General features: G+C 41.2%; 1 protein-coding gene across 1 annotated transcript in view; it reads left to right on the top strand.

The window, feature by feature from the left end:
* Nucleotides 1-15,182: 15,182 nt before the first annotated feature.
* Nucleotides 15,183-16,005, top strand: part of UBE2Q2 (ubiquitin conjugating enzyme E2 Q2) — a gene marked incomplete at its 5' end in the record, with an annotated part of 58,736 nt that continues 57,913 nt past the window's right edge. Inside the window, one exon of the mRNA XM_019533369.1 lies at nucleotides 15,183-15,314. Within this exon, the coding sequence (XP_019388914.1) occupies nucleotides 15,183-15,314 (132 nt within the window). The remainder of the gene's footprint in view (nucleotides 15,315-16,005) is intronic.

The raw sequence follows: 16,005 nt of genomic DNA, 5'->3' as shown, positions 1-16,005 counted from the left end.
AGTAGATACATTGTCTAGGTAACTCTGAATCCCAGCCCTACCCTCCAAATTGGATTGGGCCAAAAGGAATCTCATGAGATTCAACAAGGACAAGTGCAAAGTCCTGCACTTAAGATGGAACAATCCTTTGTACCAGCACTGGCTGGGCAGCAGCTCTGCAGAAAAGGACCTGGGGGTTACAGTGGGCAGTAAGCTGAATATAAGCCAACAATGTGCCCTTGTTGCCAAGAAGGATAAGGGCATACTGGGGTGCATTGGTAACTGTAGGGGTGTGTGAAGCGGGCCGTATTCGATTCGGATTCGGCCCAATTCGGGGGACAGTAATTTGATTTGTTGATTTATATCACTGTCCTAGATTCAGTTTGGCCAAATCTGGATCTGAAGATTTGATGCTGATTTCAGAGAATCAGCTATTTGGCCACAGGGACAGCTTTTGTATGTATGTTGGCTGTCCCTGTGGCCGATTCGGTACGTACCGAATCGGCCACAGGGACAGCACTTTGCTGTTTACAAATTATATTTTTAAAAAAAAAAAAAAAAAGTACAGGCCATCCTCAATTTGTTTATATGTTTCGCACTTACAATGTTTATAAATTTATAAATTCAGCCACAGGGACAATTTTTTTTTATTTATTTTTTTATTTTATATAAATAAACCTGTCCCCGTGGCCGATTTGGTACATATGTATGTACTGAATCGGCCACAGGGACTCTGTGTGTGTGTGTGTGTGTGTGTGTGTGTGTGTGTGTGTGTGTGTGTGTGTAATACAAAGAAAACTAACATCATACTGGGCTGTACTGGTAGCTGTGTTGGTTGAGGGCAGTGATTATTCCCCTCTATTCAACACTAATGAGGGCACATCTGTAGTACTGTGTTCAGTTTTGGGCTGCCCACTACAGAAAGGGTGTGAACAAATTGGAGAGAGTCCAGCAGAGGGCAACAAAAATGGTGAGGGGGCTGGGGCATATGATTTATGAGGAGAGGCTCAGGGAACGGCTTATTTAGCCTAGAGAAGAGAAGACTCAGAGGGGATTTAATAGCAGCCTTCAACTACCTGAAGGGGGGATTGAAAGAGGACAGAGCTAGACTATTCTCAGTGGTGGCAGATGGCATAACGAGGAGCAATGGCCTGTTTTCAGCATGGAAAGTTTTGGTTGGATATTGGGAATCTTTTCACTAGGAAGGTAGTAAAACATTGAAACAGGTTATCCAGAGAGGTGGTAGACTTTCCATTCTTGGAGGTTTTTAAGACCTGGGTTGACAAAGCTTTGGCTGGGATGATCTAGTTGGGGATGGTTCTGTGTTGAGCAAGGGTTGGACTAGATGACTTCCTGAGGTCCCTTCCAACACTAATGTTCTATGATTCTATGAAAGCCAAGAAACATTTGCACACTATTGCAAGAAGGGTGGTAGTTTACCTGTGTTGTCAGAAGAGGTTGCCAGCGCTAGATATAGTCCACACTAGGAAAATCTATGATTCCTTGAAGAAGGAACAAGGGACATAAGAGGATGTGTGCTTTAGAGGATAGACTGTACAACTATTGTAAAAGCAGAAGTGACATCTATGAATGCCAGGTGAAGGAGTTGGCTTAAGTGGTGCATACTTTGTCTTTGAAATGAGCAAAATCGTGGAAGGAAAACATGGAGGGATGCTAGCCTTTGATATAAGAACTTGGCATTTACCACTTAGTATATTCCCTTTTCTTTTGAAATCTTACGCTGGCTATATGAAAAGCCATATCTGTCTACTTTAATTTTATGAGAGGTGCATCAGCAGTATTGGTAAACTTGCTTGTCCTCATGCCCATAGAAATAAGATGGTTGACTAACTTGACATACAAACAGCAGAGTACAGGCTGTCCTTGACTTACAATGTTCTAATTACGTTTCACACTTACAATGCTTATAAATTGATACCCTGTTCCAACTTTATGATGTCATAGTTTCAAGTTTACAGTGTTTGATCTGATGCAACACCATGCCAGCAAACATGCGTTACTCACGTTCCTAGAGAATAGCTGTCCAAACTTCCTTACTCCAGAAGAATTTGCAGCGAAGACTCCTGACCAGCCAAGAACCCTTCAAAAAGCCCAACTAAGAGCCTTTCAAAAAGTCCAGCAAAGTCATCTCAAAAAAGTCCTTCCAAATCAGTATGATTGCTGTTTACAATATAAATACATTAATGTAGCTATATTACTCATCTGTAATTGATCCAAGTACAAAATTCTAGAGTATTTTTAGTGAAAATAAGGTATTGGGCCTTGGTTCAGGAACCAATCCCACACTTACAACATTTTCTTATGAGAAAATTGGTTCAGAGTTGCAACGTTTCAACTTAAGACGCGGTTTTCAGGAACCAACTGTCATAAGTCCAAGGAATGCCTGTATTGATTTCATGTAATCGAAGTTCCCTCTTGCACCAGCTACATAAATTTGCCATGTCCAATAGTCATCCTATTTCTAGGTGGAAGTTGCTTTGTACAGATGATACTTGTAAGAAGGCATGAACTAGTATATAGAGTAATTGGGTTATGTGCCTGAATCGAAATACTTATTTGACAATCCAGAAACCAGTTGTATGAATTCAGGTAGCAGACAATGAGAGAATATTTGTGGGGTTTTTTTTAGTTTTTGAAATAAGAATTCCCTGAAAAAAATGACATTTAGATTATGGTAAAAACTGACAAGTCTCATCTATGCTATAGAATTCATGACAAATCATGGGTGTGGATATGCAAGATGCCTTTTATGGAGTAGTTTGACTTTCTTCTGGTTTCACGCTACAGAGAATACCTACCATGGAAGCAGTGTAAATCATTATTCTGCACTAATTACCCCTCTGAAAGTGAGAAGTACCAGTGGTGTGCCTGCTTACCTAGTAGTTTAATCGCAGAATAGCTGTTTTCTTGTTGGCCAATTGCTGTGTTAGTACCTATTACAGGTAGCTAGTTTTGGAGAACAAGTCTTGTATCCACTTATTTTTGGAGTCACTCAAAATTATTCCATAACAGCTGTTTGTGTCTACACTCTACGTGAGTTGCCCAGTAACACTTTCTAGTCTTATCTACATGGAATATCCTGTGCTGCTGGCTAAGGAGGCCCCTGAACATGGCTTCAGTGCAGGTGTGCTTGAGGACTAAAACTGTTTAAAAGCAGTCTTTGACCTTGATTGCTAGTATAGCAAACAAACCATATTGTGCATTTACATCCTCTTTAGCCATAGCATGGTTACAGTTACTGCAAACTTCTTTATTTCCTACTTGTGGGGTTTTATCATCTATAAAAATATGGAGGGATATCCATTTAATTGTGAATTTGCTTTTTTTTCTGAATAGTTATTGACATTTCATTTTTCATATGACTATGAATGTGACCCTGTGTGGCTTTTGCTGTTGCTCTCTCCACCTTCTTGCTTTAATTAAATCTATTCATTAACTAAATTTCTCTTTAGCACTAGACAACAACTTATAAACAAGCTGTTTTCATTTAACAAGGGGTTGTGGCAGCTGAAACGTGTGCAGAAGGGCAGGCTTCCTTCCCCAGCCATAAATTCCGTAAGACAAATGTGCAGCCTTTTTTTTTTTTCTTATTGCAATCAATAAACCAGTAAGTATTCTATACATCACGGATGTCAAACTTGAATGGCCCCATGGGCCAGAGAATTGATGAGGCTGGTCCATGAGCTGGATGAATGGGGTTAGGTCAGTTGTGCCCTTGCCCCCAACATCTGCCTCTGCCATGGTGGATCAAGTGCACATGTCCTTTCCAGCTGGTCCAGGACCCAGCAGAAAGAGGCCCAGCTTCCCCAGCACTTGGCTGCAGCCATAGTAAGAAGCCAGGGTGCTGGGCTTCTCACAGTGCTGCTAGAGCTCCAGCACTGCAGTTCTTGACAGCTTGACTGCCAAGCACTCAGGTGAGAGCACTGCTGGAGCTCTGTCAACACTGCGGAAGAAGCCCATCATCCTGGGTGCCACTGGGAACAAGCCGAGATGCTGCTGGGACTTGAGCACCTCAAGTTTTGCCCAGGTACTTGGCTGACACCAGGGAAAGGTTCCCTGACATGGCCTGATTTCAGCTCATGTTTGACACCCCTGCCATTTATAGTGTGTATAATACATAGCCAGAAGCATAATTTCTCATAGTTGGCTATAGAAACTTTGCTTCCAAGAAGCCTAAAATTGTGATGCATCTACCATGTTTGTGCTGTTGCAGTCTGTTACATGCATTCTGGCATGTTTGTAAATGCATTCTGGCATGTTTGTAAAAAGTCCTGGAAGGCTGATTTGTTTTTGGAAGAATTTTTTAGGGCTTCAGAAACATTTTAGAATGGGTATCTGGGTAGAAATGTACAGGTCTGAAGTAATCTTGACCTACCTTATTTTATTTGTTTAGAAACTTAAGAATTATTAGTGTCTGTCATCCTTAGCTGAAAATATGTGAAAGCTATACAATTTCCTTCTGCCAAAATAATGCTTCTAATTTTTAAAATGATATTTACTGCTTTAACATTTTTATTTCGGCTACATTTACAGCTCTGTGACAAATGCAAGAGACTTCTATAGAATTAACTTGTATACAGACTTGCCAGCTACGTGCTTCTTTTAGTATTGGAATGACTTCCCACACGTGGAAATTGAACTTGAAGCATTAGATAACTTCTGCATGTGTTGAATGTGATGTTGTAGTCAGGGTCTAATGAATGCTGGTACTAGCACTTGTCACTGAATCCACATCTACTGCTGCACTGTGCTCCAGAACCTAAGCTTCCAGTTTTTTCGAGACTTTGCTAGCCGACATGCTTGTGAAATAAACACCAAGATGTGAACGGTGTATAAAGCAGTACAGAGGTCTGCCAAAGTTTATAAAATCTAAGATGATAGTTTAGGTATGTACACTGCCTCGTTCTTCTCAAAAGGGGTGTCAATTGTGAAACCTAAACATTGGAGTTTAAATGTCAGCAGCTTGTCTGCTGACTTAAGCAAAAACATTTAACTCTTACCACAGTGGCGCTTCACAGTAAGGACAGAAGTCACCTGTGTGGACACTGCTTGCTTGGGGCGTTGGCCCGTGATGGTGGAATGAGCATTCGCAAACTCTGACTTAGCCTCGTCTACCAAATGTGAACTTTTGTGTAAATCAAATCATTCCAAAACGAGAGACGCCACTATACCTGCTTCTCCTGGAGAAGTTTTGAGTGCCGCATGACAGTATTAGTCCTATTGCTAAATACACTACTGGAAAGTACTTGGAGTTACAGTTACAGTGAGTCTGGTAAAAGACCCTAGACCTGAATAGCATTGTGGGATTCTATTCTAAACTCCTTCCCACTCCTTGCCCAGATAACTAGACCCTTGCCTGCCCTTTCTGTCACCACCAAAACCTCCAGTTTCCTTCATGGCTCTCCTACAGTTTGGTTGTGTACTATCAATACAGTATGTGACATGAAGCTTCAGCAGAATTTCTGGTCTGTTGCATGAGTGCCATGTAAGGCAGAGATCTGTCACAACCCATATATTTCTTTTGATTTAAAATAAATAGGACCTTGTGGAGAAAATGACAATGATATTAATGATTTTTTGCAATAAACTTACTTCCTATCAAAGGTAGATCTTGTGTGCTTTGCTTAACTTTTTCATAGCATCTGATACAGTAGGCTGTCACCTATAAAAGCTGCCTTTCTGCATGAGAGAGTCTTTAAGGTGCCACCCAGCCCTAACTTGTATCTTGTTTAGTTAGCTGTGAACCCTAAAGATTTATTTATTACACACAAATAGCCATTTTATTGGGTTTCAGACATGCCTAAGAACCTTAACTTTTTTTCATCTGATGGTTTGTTGGCTTTGGCTTGAGTGATTTAAATGCTTAATTAAAAGCAACTTTTTTTTAGATGTTGGAATTGACCACCTATTTCAAGGAATAAATTTATTAAAGTATTAAATGAATTTAAATAAAATTCTGCATGAATGAACTATCAAATCTTGGTGAGTTAAAAGATATATTGCCTTTTTTTAATTGTATGGAGAAGTTAACTTCTGCATATGATTCAAGTTTTAAAAATGTTAGTGCAGGAAGTCACCTATTTCAGTCTGATATCAGCATTTGGTCCTCTGCATTTGGAGAAGAGTTTACATGCATAGAGAAACCACTGTGCGGAAAAAAAATGACTTTTGGTTTCAGTTTTAGCTAGCAGAATATCTTGGAAAACCAATTTCATGTTAAACTATTGTTTGCTTCTTCTAATCTACTTGGTGTGAACTTTTTTTGTGGGTGGAGGTGTGTTAAGTATTTATGTGCCTACTAAGTTCTATCAGCATCTTACCCCCCTCCCTTCCTTCACCTCTTTCCCCCTCCCAAAAACCCCCCAAATGTTTGAAAATGTGGCCAAAACAGTTTCTCAGATGCTACCTTATTAACTACAGTTAGTTATTTCAATTCTTAATACATTTTAATGCTTAAATAGTTTTGTTAACTATCAGTTTAAAGTGTGTTTTTGATACAAATGCAAATAAAAACATTGTACAGTAAATAGAAAATAGTGTAGAATACATTAACATAACAGAAACTAATATGAATAAGTGTTTAACCACTAACTGACTGAATGCATGTGTAGTACATTCTCTTCATAAGCAAAGAGTATGGGACATGCCATCAGAGTGACTACCCATCAGTGAGAACCAGCCTTTTCCATAGAAATCAGTTAAAGGATAAATACAAATCAGAATGAAAATTTGACTTGGCAATGCTAATAGTTTTCCTGCTTATTCTGTCTAAATTGGTCCAGTTTCACTTCGGTAACACTGGTATCTGTCCAATGAAAAATGAGCCATGTGTGGGCTTGGGTTTTTGTTTTGTGTGTATGTTAAATCTGAATCCATATTTCTGATATAGATTACAGTTGCCTGGGATCATCTGGGTGGAGATTTTTGGTGGTATTTATCATTTTAACAAAAATAAGATCAAGACTCGTGCATGTGCTGTCTCAGAATATGGATTGAACTTCCATTGGTAGCTCTGCAGAAGCAGTTGAGAAACTCAAAGTTCAGAACTTGAATGATAGTCTGCCCCTTGTTTGGGTTTGTTTTTTGCCTACAGAAGCCAAACTTGTTGTTACTAAAACCTGTTTATTAATTTTGACTCAAAGTTCCTATTATAGGAAATAGCACTAGTTCCTGTTAGTTGCAACGGGATATTTTAAAAAGAAGAAAATTCTCCTCTGAGTACTTACTGTTGTGTATGTCTGGCTGTGGCTGTGGATTTGCCTCTAGCACTTGAAACTTTTTATTGCCCACAAGTCCAGCACACATGTACTGGTCCTCATAATGTTCCATAATGCAAGCATAAAGGGTGGCTCTTTTTTTTTATGCCCCATTTTTTCCTCTTAATTGACTTGATTTAGAGTTACCACCTAATACAGACTTTTGGGCCTTTCAGAACTTACTCTCTGTTTTACCTCCCCCAACCCCCCCGACTCCTGCCATTTCCCTACTAGTATGCTGAATAAAAATGTGCCTGCTTCCACATACAATGCCTCTTTATACCAGTATTATGGCAACTAGCAGGAGAGTAGCATTTAACTGTCCCAGTGGAAGCTAGTAAGGTTACATCCCCCTCACATGGCATTTATTTAATGGAGCAGTTTTTCTCTTTCATATCTGTGTAGCACAGAAGCTGGACAACATTTGGGGATTTTGTCAACACAATCCAATCTAGCTAATACAAAGACTGATGAAAATGTGGTGATACCACAAATTGCAATTGTATCGAGACAGGCTGAATGTTTATAGCCATTGTCCTTGGCCTCGATGCACTTGAGGTGTGATGTCATATCACAGGATGTCCATGTCCTACCAAGCATTTGCATTATCTTGGTGATCTGGACTGTACACGGATCAGCTTGTAAAAGCTACCCAAATCTAAGCATGCGTGCTGTGCCTCTTGTGAGAAATTCTTGCTTTTAGCTGTGGAGGTCTCTTGAGGATTGCTATAAGAAAACCACTGTTTAATGTGAGCAGTAATTGCAGTTAAACCATATATAACTTTTCTCTGCATGTGAATTTTGTGGCAAAAGGTGAAGTACTTCCAGCCTTCTGAGAAATAACAGTACTTAAAACAGCAGGTATCCAATATAATTTAAGAACTGTGATTTGTAGAATTGCTTTCCTAAAATATCTTCCCATAATTTAGGCAGTGAGTTATTTAGAGATGTTTAGATGAAATGTGGTACCCTACTAGTGCTCCCTGCTTTCCTGCCAATCTCTTGTAAATACATTTTAATTGTCTGACAGATTTTTTGTAAGGACTATGCTGGGAGTAGTTGAGATAGCTTTACAAACGTGAGCTTTCTCTCTTTTATAGATGTTTAAAGATCATAGCTTTTTTTTGTCTTGCATTACAAATGCATATGAATTATGTGTATGCATCTCTGTGTTGATGTATCACAGCTGGTATTTTAAATGTGTATTTACATTCCATATTCCAAAATGGATAGTGACTCACTCTACTACAGCTCAGCTGTCATAAATACGGGACATTTTGTACTGATCTGTGGGAATCTTAATGACACTTAACCTTTTAAGATTCTATTTGCTTTAAAATCATGAAGTGACCCTATTCATTGATAGTGGGTTAAAAATGCCTAGACATTTTTAAATGCATGGTAAGAAAGATCTAAGATTTCAGAATTTTCATGGTGAAATTTTTAATACCTTGATTACATGCAAAAAATGGACTATATGCATATACATACATGATTAGTGGAAGCTAAAATTTAAAGTTGAGTATTGATATATGAGTTTATATTGAACTTGAGTGCTTTTTCCACTTCCTTGCCCTGTCTTATTTTGTTTTTAAAAACAAAATTGAACATTCAGGGTTAAACGGGATAAAAGAATCTAAATGCCTACTGCCAAACTCAAGACAATAAGACTTGTTCTACCTGCAGAAAATCCAACTCTGTGGGTTAAGTGTTGGCGTGGGGAAAGACTAAGAATATTGCATAGTACAGGACATTGATGTATCCTGCCAACTATGCCACCCCACTTTAAACTGTGAGGACCACTGGCTCCACAAATCTAATGCCATCCTCCATACTTGTCCTTTATGATAGTGGTTCTCAAACTTTTTTTTTTTTTTTTTCTTACCAGGACCTATTTGTAAACATCAGTGGCCAGTCCTGACCTAGTACCCCTTACTCCTGACCCATGTCCCCTTGAGTGTGGGGCACCAGAGGCTGGAGGGGGACCCAAGCAGCCCCTTGTAGGCTGGAACTGTGCCAGCCAAGGGAAAAGCCACGGGTTTAGAAACTGCAACTGTAGGAGCAATTTTAATAATTTCTAAACATGGTTGGTAAAAGCTTTAGTTTAAGGCCATACTTCTCAGTGCTTCCAGCTAAGTACAGACATCCAAAAAGCCTGAGCAAGGGCTGCTGCACCCCTGCCAGGCAGACCCCGATTGGGGTCCTGTGCCAGTGGGAGAGGGAATTAAATCCTCTCCCTCCCTACTCCTTCACCTCAGGGGGCCACCTGGCCTGGTGTCTGGCCACACAGCTTGAGCTGGAGTGGGGAAGGCCTGGCAGGGGCTGCTATGCAGACCCTGTCTGGTGTCCCATGCAAGTGAGAGAGGGGAAGGGAGTTAATTCCCCTTTCCTGCTCCCCACCTTTGCCTCACAGGGTTGGGCCAGAATCTGGCCATGCCCCCCACCCCAGAGCAGGAAAAAGCCTGGCAGGGGCTGCAGTCCAGAGCAGGGATTCCTACCCCAACCCCACCCCTACCCCCTTCTCAGCCAGCTGGAGCAGCTCCTCTCTGAGCAGGGAAAAGCCTGATGCGCTGTTTCACTGGTCCCATGTTTGCCCCCTTCTCAGAGGGCCAGAGGAGTGATAGTGCTCTGTCTGGGGTGTAAAGGGGTGGGGCCAACCCTGCTTCACTGGAGCAGATGGCAGGGTCCTGCCCAGCCCAGGGCTGCAGAGCATCTTGGGATGCTGGGAGCCTGTGAAAACTTAAACCAGAAAGGGGTCTGGGACAGAAGTTCTTCAAACCAGTTTGACCTAAATCAGTTAAACCCAGTTCAATGTAGTATTGGACTTATCTTTAAACCAGTTTTGGCCATTTTGAAAGGGGTTTATGTGCACCGAACTTCTGTTTTGTTACCAGTTTAAGCCCATTTCTGATCACTTAAACCTGTTTATGTGTAACTACTGTTCCTAGCCTCCATGCCAATCTTCATGTCCCTAGGCTGGGGTTTAAAATCTTAATTATGAAGCTGGACTTAAAATCGCTGTTCAGGAAGAGTGCTCTGCAATGTCCTGCCTCCAGGCTGTGGACTGAAAAAGGATATTATCAGCTTGCTGTCCCTCATTGTTTAGATCTGAAATGATCTGTCTTTCCTTCTGGAAGTCAGTTTCTTGCTCTAAATTGGGGATGGGCATTTATTTTGACTGGAGGAGGAGTTTTGGTGACCTGTTGAGGGCTGCACACACAGTCTTGTAGAAGACACCATTTTAATAAATTGTAGATTTAAAAAAAAGGCAAATTGTATACTAACCATCAAACTTCTATAACACATTTTAATTTTATTTTGAAAGTCCTGATTTATGGGTATTTTAAGTAGTGTGTATATAGAGGTGATTGCATAATAGTTCAAAACTTAAAGTCTTACTCTTGCATATTGTGCAGGGGGAGGCTTGTGGAGTGGGATGTGGGTGTACATGTGGGGGGAGAGGGGAGCTGCCCATACACTAGGTCCTGGGAGCTGATTGTGGGTGTGGGGGGGAGCAGGGAGAAAGTCTAGTGCTAATAAGAGCCAACTCTGATATGATTGTATTCCCCACCTATTTAAGTTGGGTAGTGGGTACTCTGCATTTTTAAACAAACCAAACCAAAAACTACTGAAATTCCTAAAGGTATTCAGTAGGAAGATCTAGCGCAGAGGTAGGCAACCCCCAGCACATCTGCTGAAGCATGGCACACGAAGGCATTTTGCTTGGCCCTCATGCCTCAGGGAAGGGGCTGGGGCTGTGCTGCCACAACAAAGCAGGGGAGCCATGAGGGCCCCGATCCATCTGCCCTGGCACGTCGACATCTTACAAATTGAAGTTGTGGGTTTTTTGGCACTCTGCCCAAAATCATTGCCGACCCCTGATCTAGCACACTCTTACCTTGACAGTCAGGAAGCCGGCTGATGTGGGGTAGGACCCAGAGTTATAATGAAAGGGTCTGTCGTCCTGGTGAGAAATGGACAGTGCTGTCCCTCAGGTGTCCATGCTTCGTCCAGTGCTTTTCAGCACCTTTTTATCAGTGATTTGGATGTGGGGACAAAGAGCTCACTGGCCAACTTTGCGGATGACTCCAAGTTATGGGGGAGCATGGTCACACTTGAAGATAGGCTGCAGATACAGGCAGACCTAGACAGGCTGGCAAGTTGGGCAGATCAGAACCAGATGAAGTTCAACAGTTGAAGTATCAAGTGCTCCATCTGGGGACTAACAACCCCCAACTTACTTACAGGCTCAGTGGCACCAAAATGACTAGCACCACAACTGAAGGGGACCTAGGGGTAATAATAGACCATAGTATGAATATGAGCCATCAGTGTGATGCTGTAGCCAGTGGGGCAAACAATACTTTGGCATGCATCAACTGATGCAGTTCAGGCAAAACCAAGGAAGTTGTTATTCTTCTGCTCTGTTCAGCACTGGTGAGACTGCAGCTGGAGTACTACATCCAGTTTTGGGTGTTGCATTTCAACAAAGGTGTAGTAAAGCTTGAGAGAGTCCAGAGAAGAGCCACTTGTATGAGCCAAGACTTGCAAGGGAAGGTACACAAGGAAAGGCTGAGGGACCTGGGCCCCTTTCTCTAAAAAAGAGAAGGCTGAGATGGGACTTAGTAGTGTACCATTACATCAGTGGAATACATTGAGGGCTCGGTGAACAACCGTTCACCAGGGCACCCTCAGGGAAAACAAGAAGTAATAGCCACAAGCTCTTGGAAGACGGTTTCAGGCTTAACACTAGGAAAAACTTCTTCATGGTTAGGGTGTCCAGACTGGAATAAACTCCCTCCAGAAGTGGTGCAATCACCTACCCTGGAAATCTTCAAGAGGAGACTGGATGGTCACCTCGCTGGGTCAACTTACCCCTCTTGGCTTTCCTGCCTAGTATGGGAAGGGGGGTGGCTGGACCTGATGATCTTGCAATGTCCCTTCCAGCCCTTACAATCTATAAATCTGTGCTTTATGGTTCCAAAGTTTATTTGAGTTTTTAATGGCAGAACAGTACAATTTTGAAGATGGGGTGATGTCTTTGTAAAGACTAGGAACTTCTGAATGCACTCTTGAGTACTATAAAGTTTTTAAAAAAAAAAAAAAAGTGCTTGGTGAGAAACAACACAAAGCCACAGATATAGTATGCATTTGGACACTTCTGTGCATTTAGTGAGTTTGCTGATTTAAAACCTAGCCTTGCAGTAGTGCTGAGAATCTTGATTTCAGTTAATAAACCATATGCAGGGTTTTTTTCCTTTTTTAAGGATGGTAAAATCATGTACCACTGCACTTGTAACTTGGAGTGGAGGTTTTTATGGGGTTTTTCAGGGAACTAAGTAAAAAGGCCTTACTTATACTGTGAAGCTGAGGGAATGGGAATGAAGTTTGTGATGTTTCGTTACTAAACTGTGAAGTTCAGCAGTTGGTTGAAAAGTAGAATATGCAGCCTGGTCAGTGGCTGAGAGATCTTGGGTTTGAAACTGGGGACCTCTTTGTTTTGAGATAGAGATGTGCATGTCCATATAGACATAGTTTGGAAATGGGGATGAACAGACAAGGTAACAACTAACTTGTATGTCTTGGCTCCCTTTTGTAAAAGGATACTTAACACTGTACTTCACAGACTTCATAGGTGATTTGAAGTGATGTCTTGGTATTTCAATACTCTTATAAAAGCCAGTATGTTAAGACATTTTAAACTTTAATTGCAGTTGTCTGACAGCAATAGGATACAACTTTTTTTTTTTCCTGGATTTTTTCCTCTTGTTTGCTGATTTTAAGACCTAATTGTGATTTTTTTTTTTTTGTTTGGTTGGTTTTTTTGGTTCATTTGAATACATGAGAGAATCTCCGAACCCTATTATGATTTTATAAACTGCAGCAGGTTTCTTTAAAAAAAACAGGAATGCACAATATGTAGCCCTTGAGGACAGTAAAGTACTAGTGGTCTGCCAATGTTCTTTATTTAAACCGCTTCAGTAAAAAAAAGATTCACAGAACAAAACAGCAAATCCTTGTGGCCCACCAGTTTATTGATTTTTATGCTTGTGCATCTGCATGTGTAGTCCAGTTTGCTCTTTGCATCCAATCAGACGCAGTCCTACTGACGTTAGCTCTTCATCGGAAAGAGTTATTTGCAAGTGGCCGTCAGTTTTGAGGTTTTTGGGTTTTTTTACCCTAGTTCTTAAGAGTTCTGAGAACTAAAAAGATTGGGGGTAGGGGACAGTCCAAACTGCATTATATATAAGATATACTGTTAAGCTGAGTTACTGTATTTATGGTTTCCTCACCCATTCAACATGGTCAGGGGAAGGAGGGACATTCAAGTTAGTTGTTACCTTGTCTGCTCATCCCCATTCATATATACAAGGCTGAGGAAGGGGAAGCAGGCAGTGGCTCTGGCTCCAGCTCTGAATTGGAGTCATAGCTGCAGCATCTGTGCACCCTGCTCTCCCTCCCTTTTCTTTTCCTCCCCCCACCCCCTGCCTGGCTCCTTGCCCTCAGTTGTGGCTCTAGCCTGGGGCACAGTGCATGCTATGGCTCCTGCCTGTGTGTAGTCAAGCAACAGTGGTGGCAGCTCCAGTCCTGGCTTAGGCTCCAGCTCTGACCTGGGGCTAGATCCAGAGTCGGGGGGGGGGGGGTGTTTGTGTGTGCGCCCTGGGCTGGAGCCATAGCCATGTCTGAGGATAAGTGGCAGGGGAAAAGGGAGGTAAGTTACTTCCCTCCCTGCCATAGCATCCCCTGCTACAGCAATTTGTGGGGTTGGGGTATGAATTTAACATAAGCCTCCAATAATTAGATTTTAGATGGAGGACACTTGTTACAATTTTTCCTCATCTAACAGTTTATTATTGGGGGGGGCTTGCCTTAAATTCAAAGTAGCTTTGGATTCAGGTAAATTTGGTAGCTTCTAAATATAAGACAAGCCAATTTTTAATGTTCTGGTAACACAGCTGTGTGTGTAATGTGCCTAAAATGTATTAGGCACTTGCCTAATTGAAAAATATATTTGAGCTCAATTGATACCCTGAAAACCTTGTTGAAGAAAAGTTTGAGGCATGCTCTGCAAAAGGTCATCTTTGCTCTGGAAGGCCTTCTACAAGTCTTAAAATTTTTGCTTTGGCAACTTAAAATGGTTCTGGGAGTCTGGGTCTGGGAGAAATCTGGGTCTGGGAGGTGAAGTGTTGAATTAGGTACTCAGGGCTCTGTAGGTATAGTGCTGGAGACGTCCTTGTTCCACAGTTAACAGGGCACCCCTTCCCCCGTTCTGTGTAAGCCTGAAGCTCTTAATTCTTAGTACCTCAATACTGATCCCTTTTCCACAAGCACTTTTTTGCTTATTTAAAGAGGGTTAAAGCTTTATTCAGAAACAGGAAGTTGGGATGTAGGTATGGTGTTATTTAAACTCTTTATTTCAACAAGGATAAGTCTGTCTTGTGATTTTTAGTAGTGACTGCCTATACTAAACTCCTTGACTCTCTCTTTCTTCCCCCCCACCCCCCATGGTTCCTCCCCTACATCCTACCCATTTTATCTGGGTCTAAGCTTTCTAGCATCTAGGGAGGGAAGCAGTTGCAAGGGTCAGATGCTGGGGGAGTTAAATGGCCTGACCTGCCCCCCGGCGCACATGCACGCCCGCGTGCGCACGCACACACACACACTTTTTTACCCTCCCTACTTGTTCCCCATCCATCCCTACCACAAGCATTACACTTGTCCATTGTTTCAGAAGAAATATAGAATGAAGTTTAATATGCCAACAGAAATAAATACTTGAGTAATGAGTAGTAAGTTTGGGGTAGAGAAGCTGAAAGACGCAAATAATTCCTTAAAAGCATTTTGTTCAAATTCTATCAATGCTACATATTCTAGTACATTAAGATACAATGTGACTAATGCAATATTGCTAGACTGCTGCTCTGAACACGTCTTAACTATCTTTTATTACAGGAATCTTACCCTTCTTCTTCACCAATATGGTTTGTGGAATCAGATGACCCAAACCTGACTTCAGTGTTGGAGCGTTTAGAAGATATCAAGAAAAGCAATACTTTGGTGAGACATTTAGTTTTTTCATTAGTCTGACTAGTAGCTCCCTAAGATGTCAAAAAAAACCCTTCTTTTTGGCTGCTTGTACTGCTTTTCACATCAGAAAGCAGATGGCACATTGATATCAAAGTGGCTCACCGGTAATCCCAAAAGATTCTAGTATGCGTGTGGTTTTTTTGTTTTGGTTTTGTTTGTTTGTTTTGTTTTTAGATGACTTGAAACAAATATCTAGGAGAACTTGACAGTTTTGCTAATAATGTTGTAACTTGTGCTTGCTGAAAATGGTTACATGATAGTTCTCATATAAGGAAAAAAGTTAGGGTATTATTCATCGATTGCATTATACAAATATTATAACTATTGGGACAAAACATTGTGCAGTTTTAGAACACTTGTGCTCCATACTTCAGCTGGAACTGTGGTTCATGCAGCTGGGGAAACCTTCAGGTTCTTCTTCTGACTTCCTTCTCATTTTTTAGTAGGAAGGATTTTAACTGGTAACTCATCTCTGACTGTATATGTTTCAGGCTGGTGCTCCATTTCAAAATTGTCTTAAACTTGAGAGGAAAACATCACATATGGATTCTGTCTCCAGCCTAATATTCTGGAGTACAAGTTTTTTTTTTTTGTTGTTTGTTTTTTTGGGGGTTTTTTTGCTTTTTTTGGTACCATTTTAAAGGTGTACAGCAGCATTAGT

The sequence above is a fragment of the Crocodylus porosus genome, unplaced genomic scaffold, assembly GCF_001723895.1.
Source record: "Crocodylus porosus isolate Cpor-Errol unplaced genomic scaffold, CroPor_comp1, whole genome shotgun sequence".
Lineage (NCBI taxonomy): Eukaryota > Metazoa > Chordata > Crocodylia > Crocodylidae > Crocodylus > Crocodylus porosus.
Note: the sequence above shows the minus strand (reverse complement) of the source record. Positions and strands in the feature narration are given on the sequence as shown.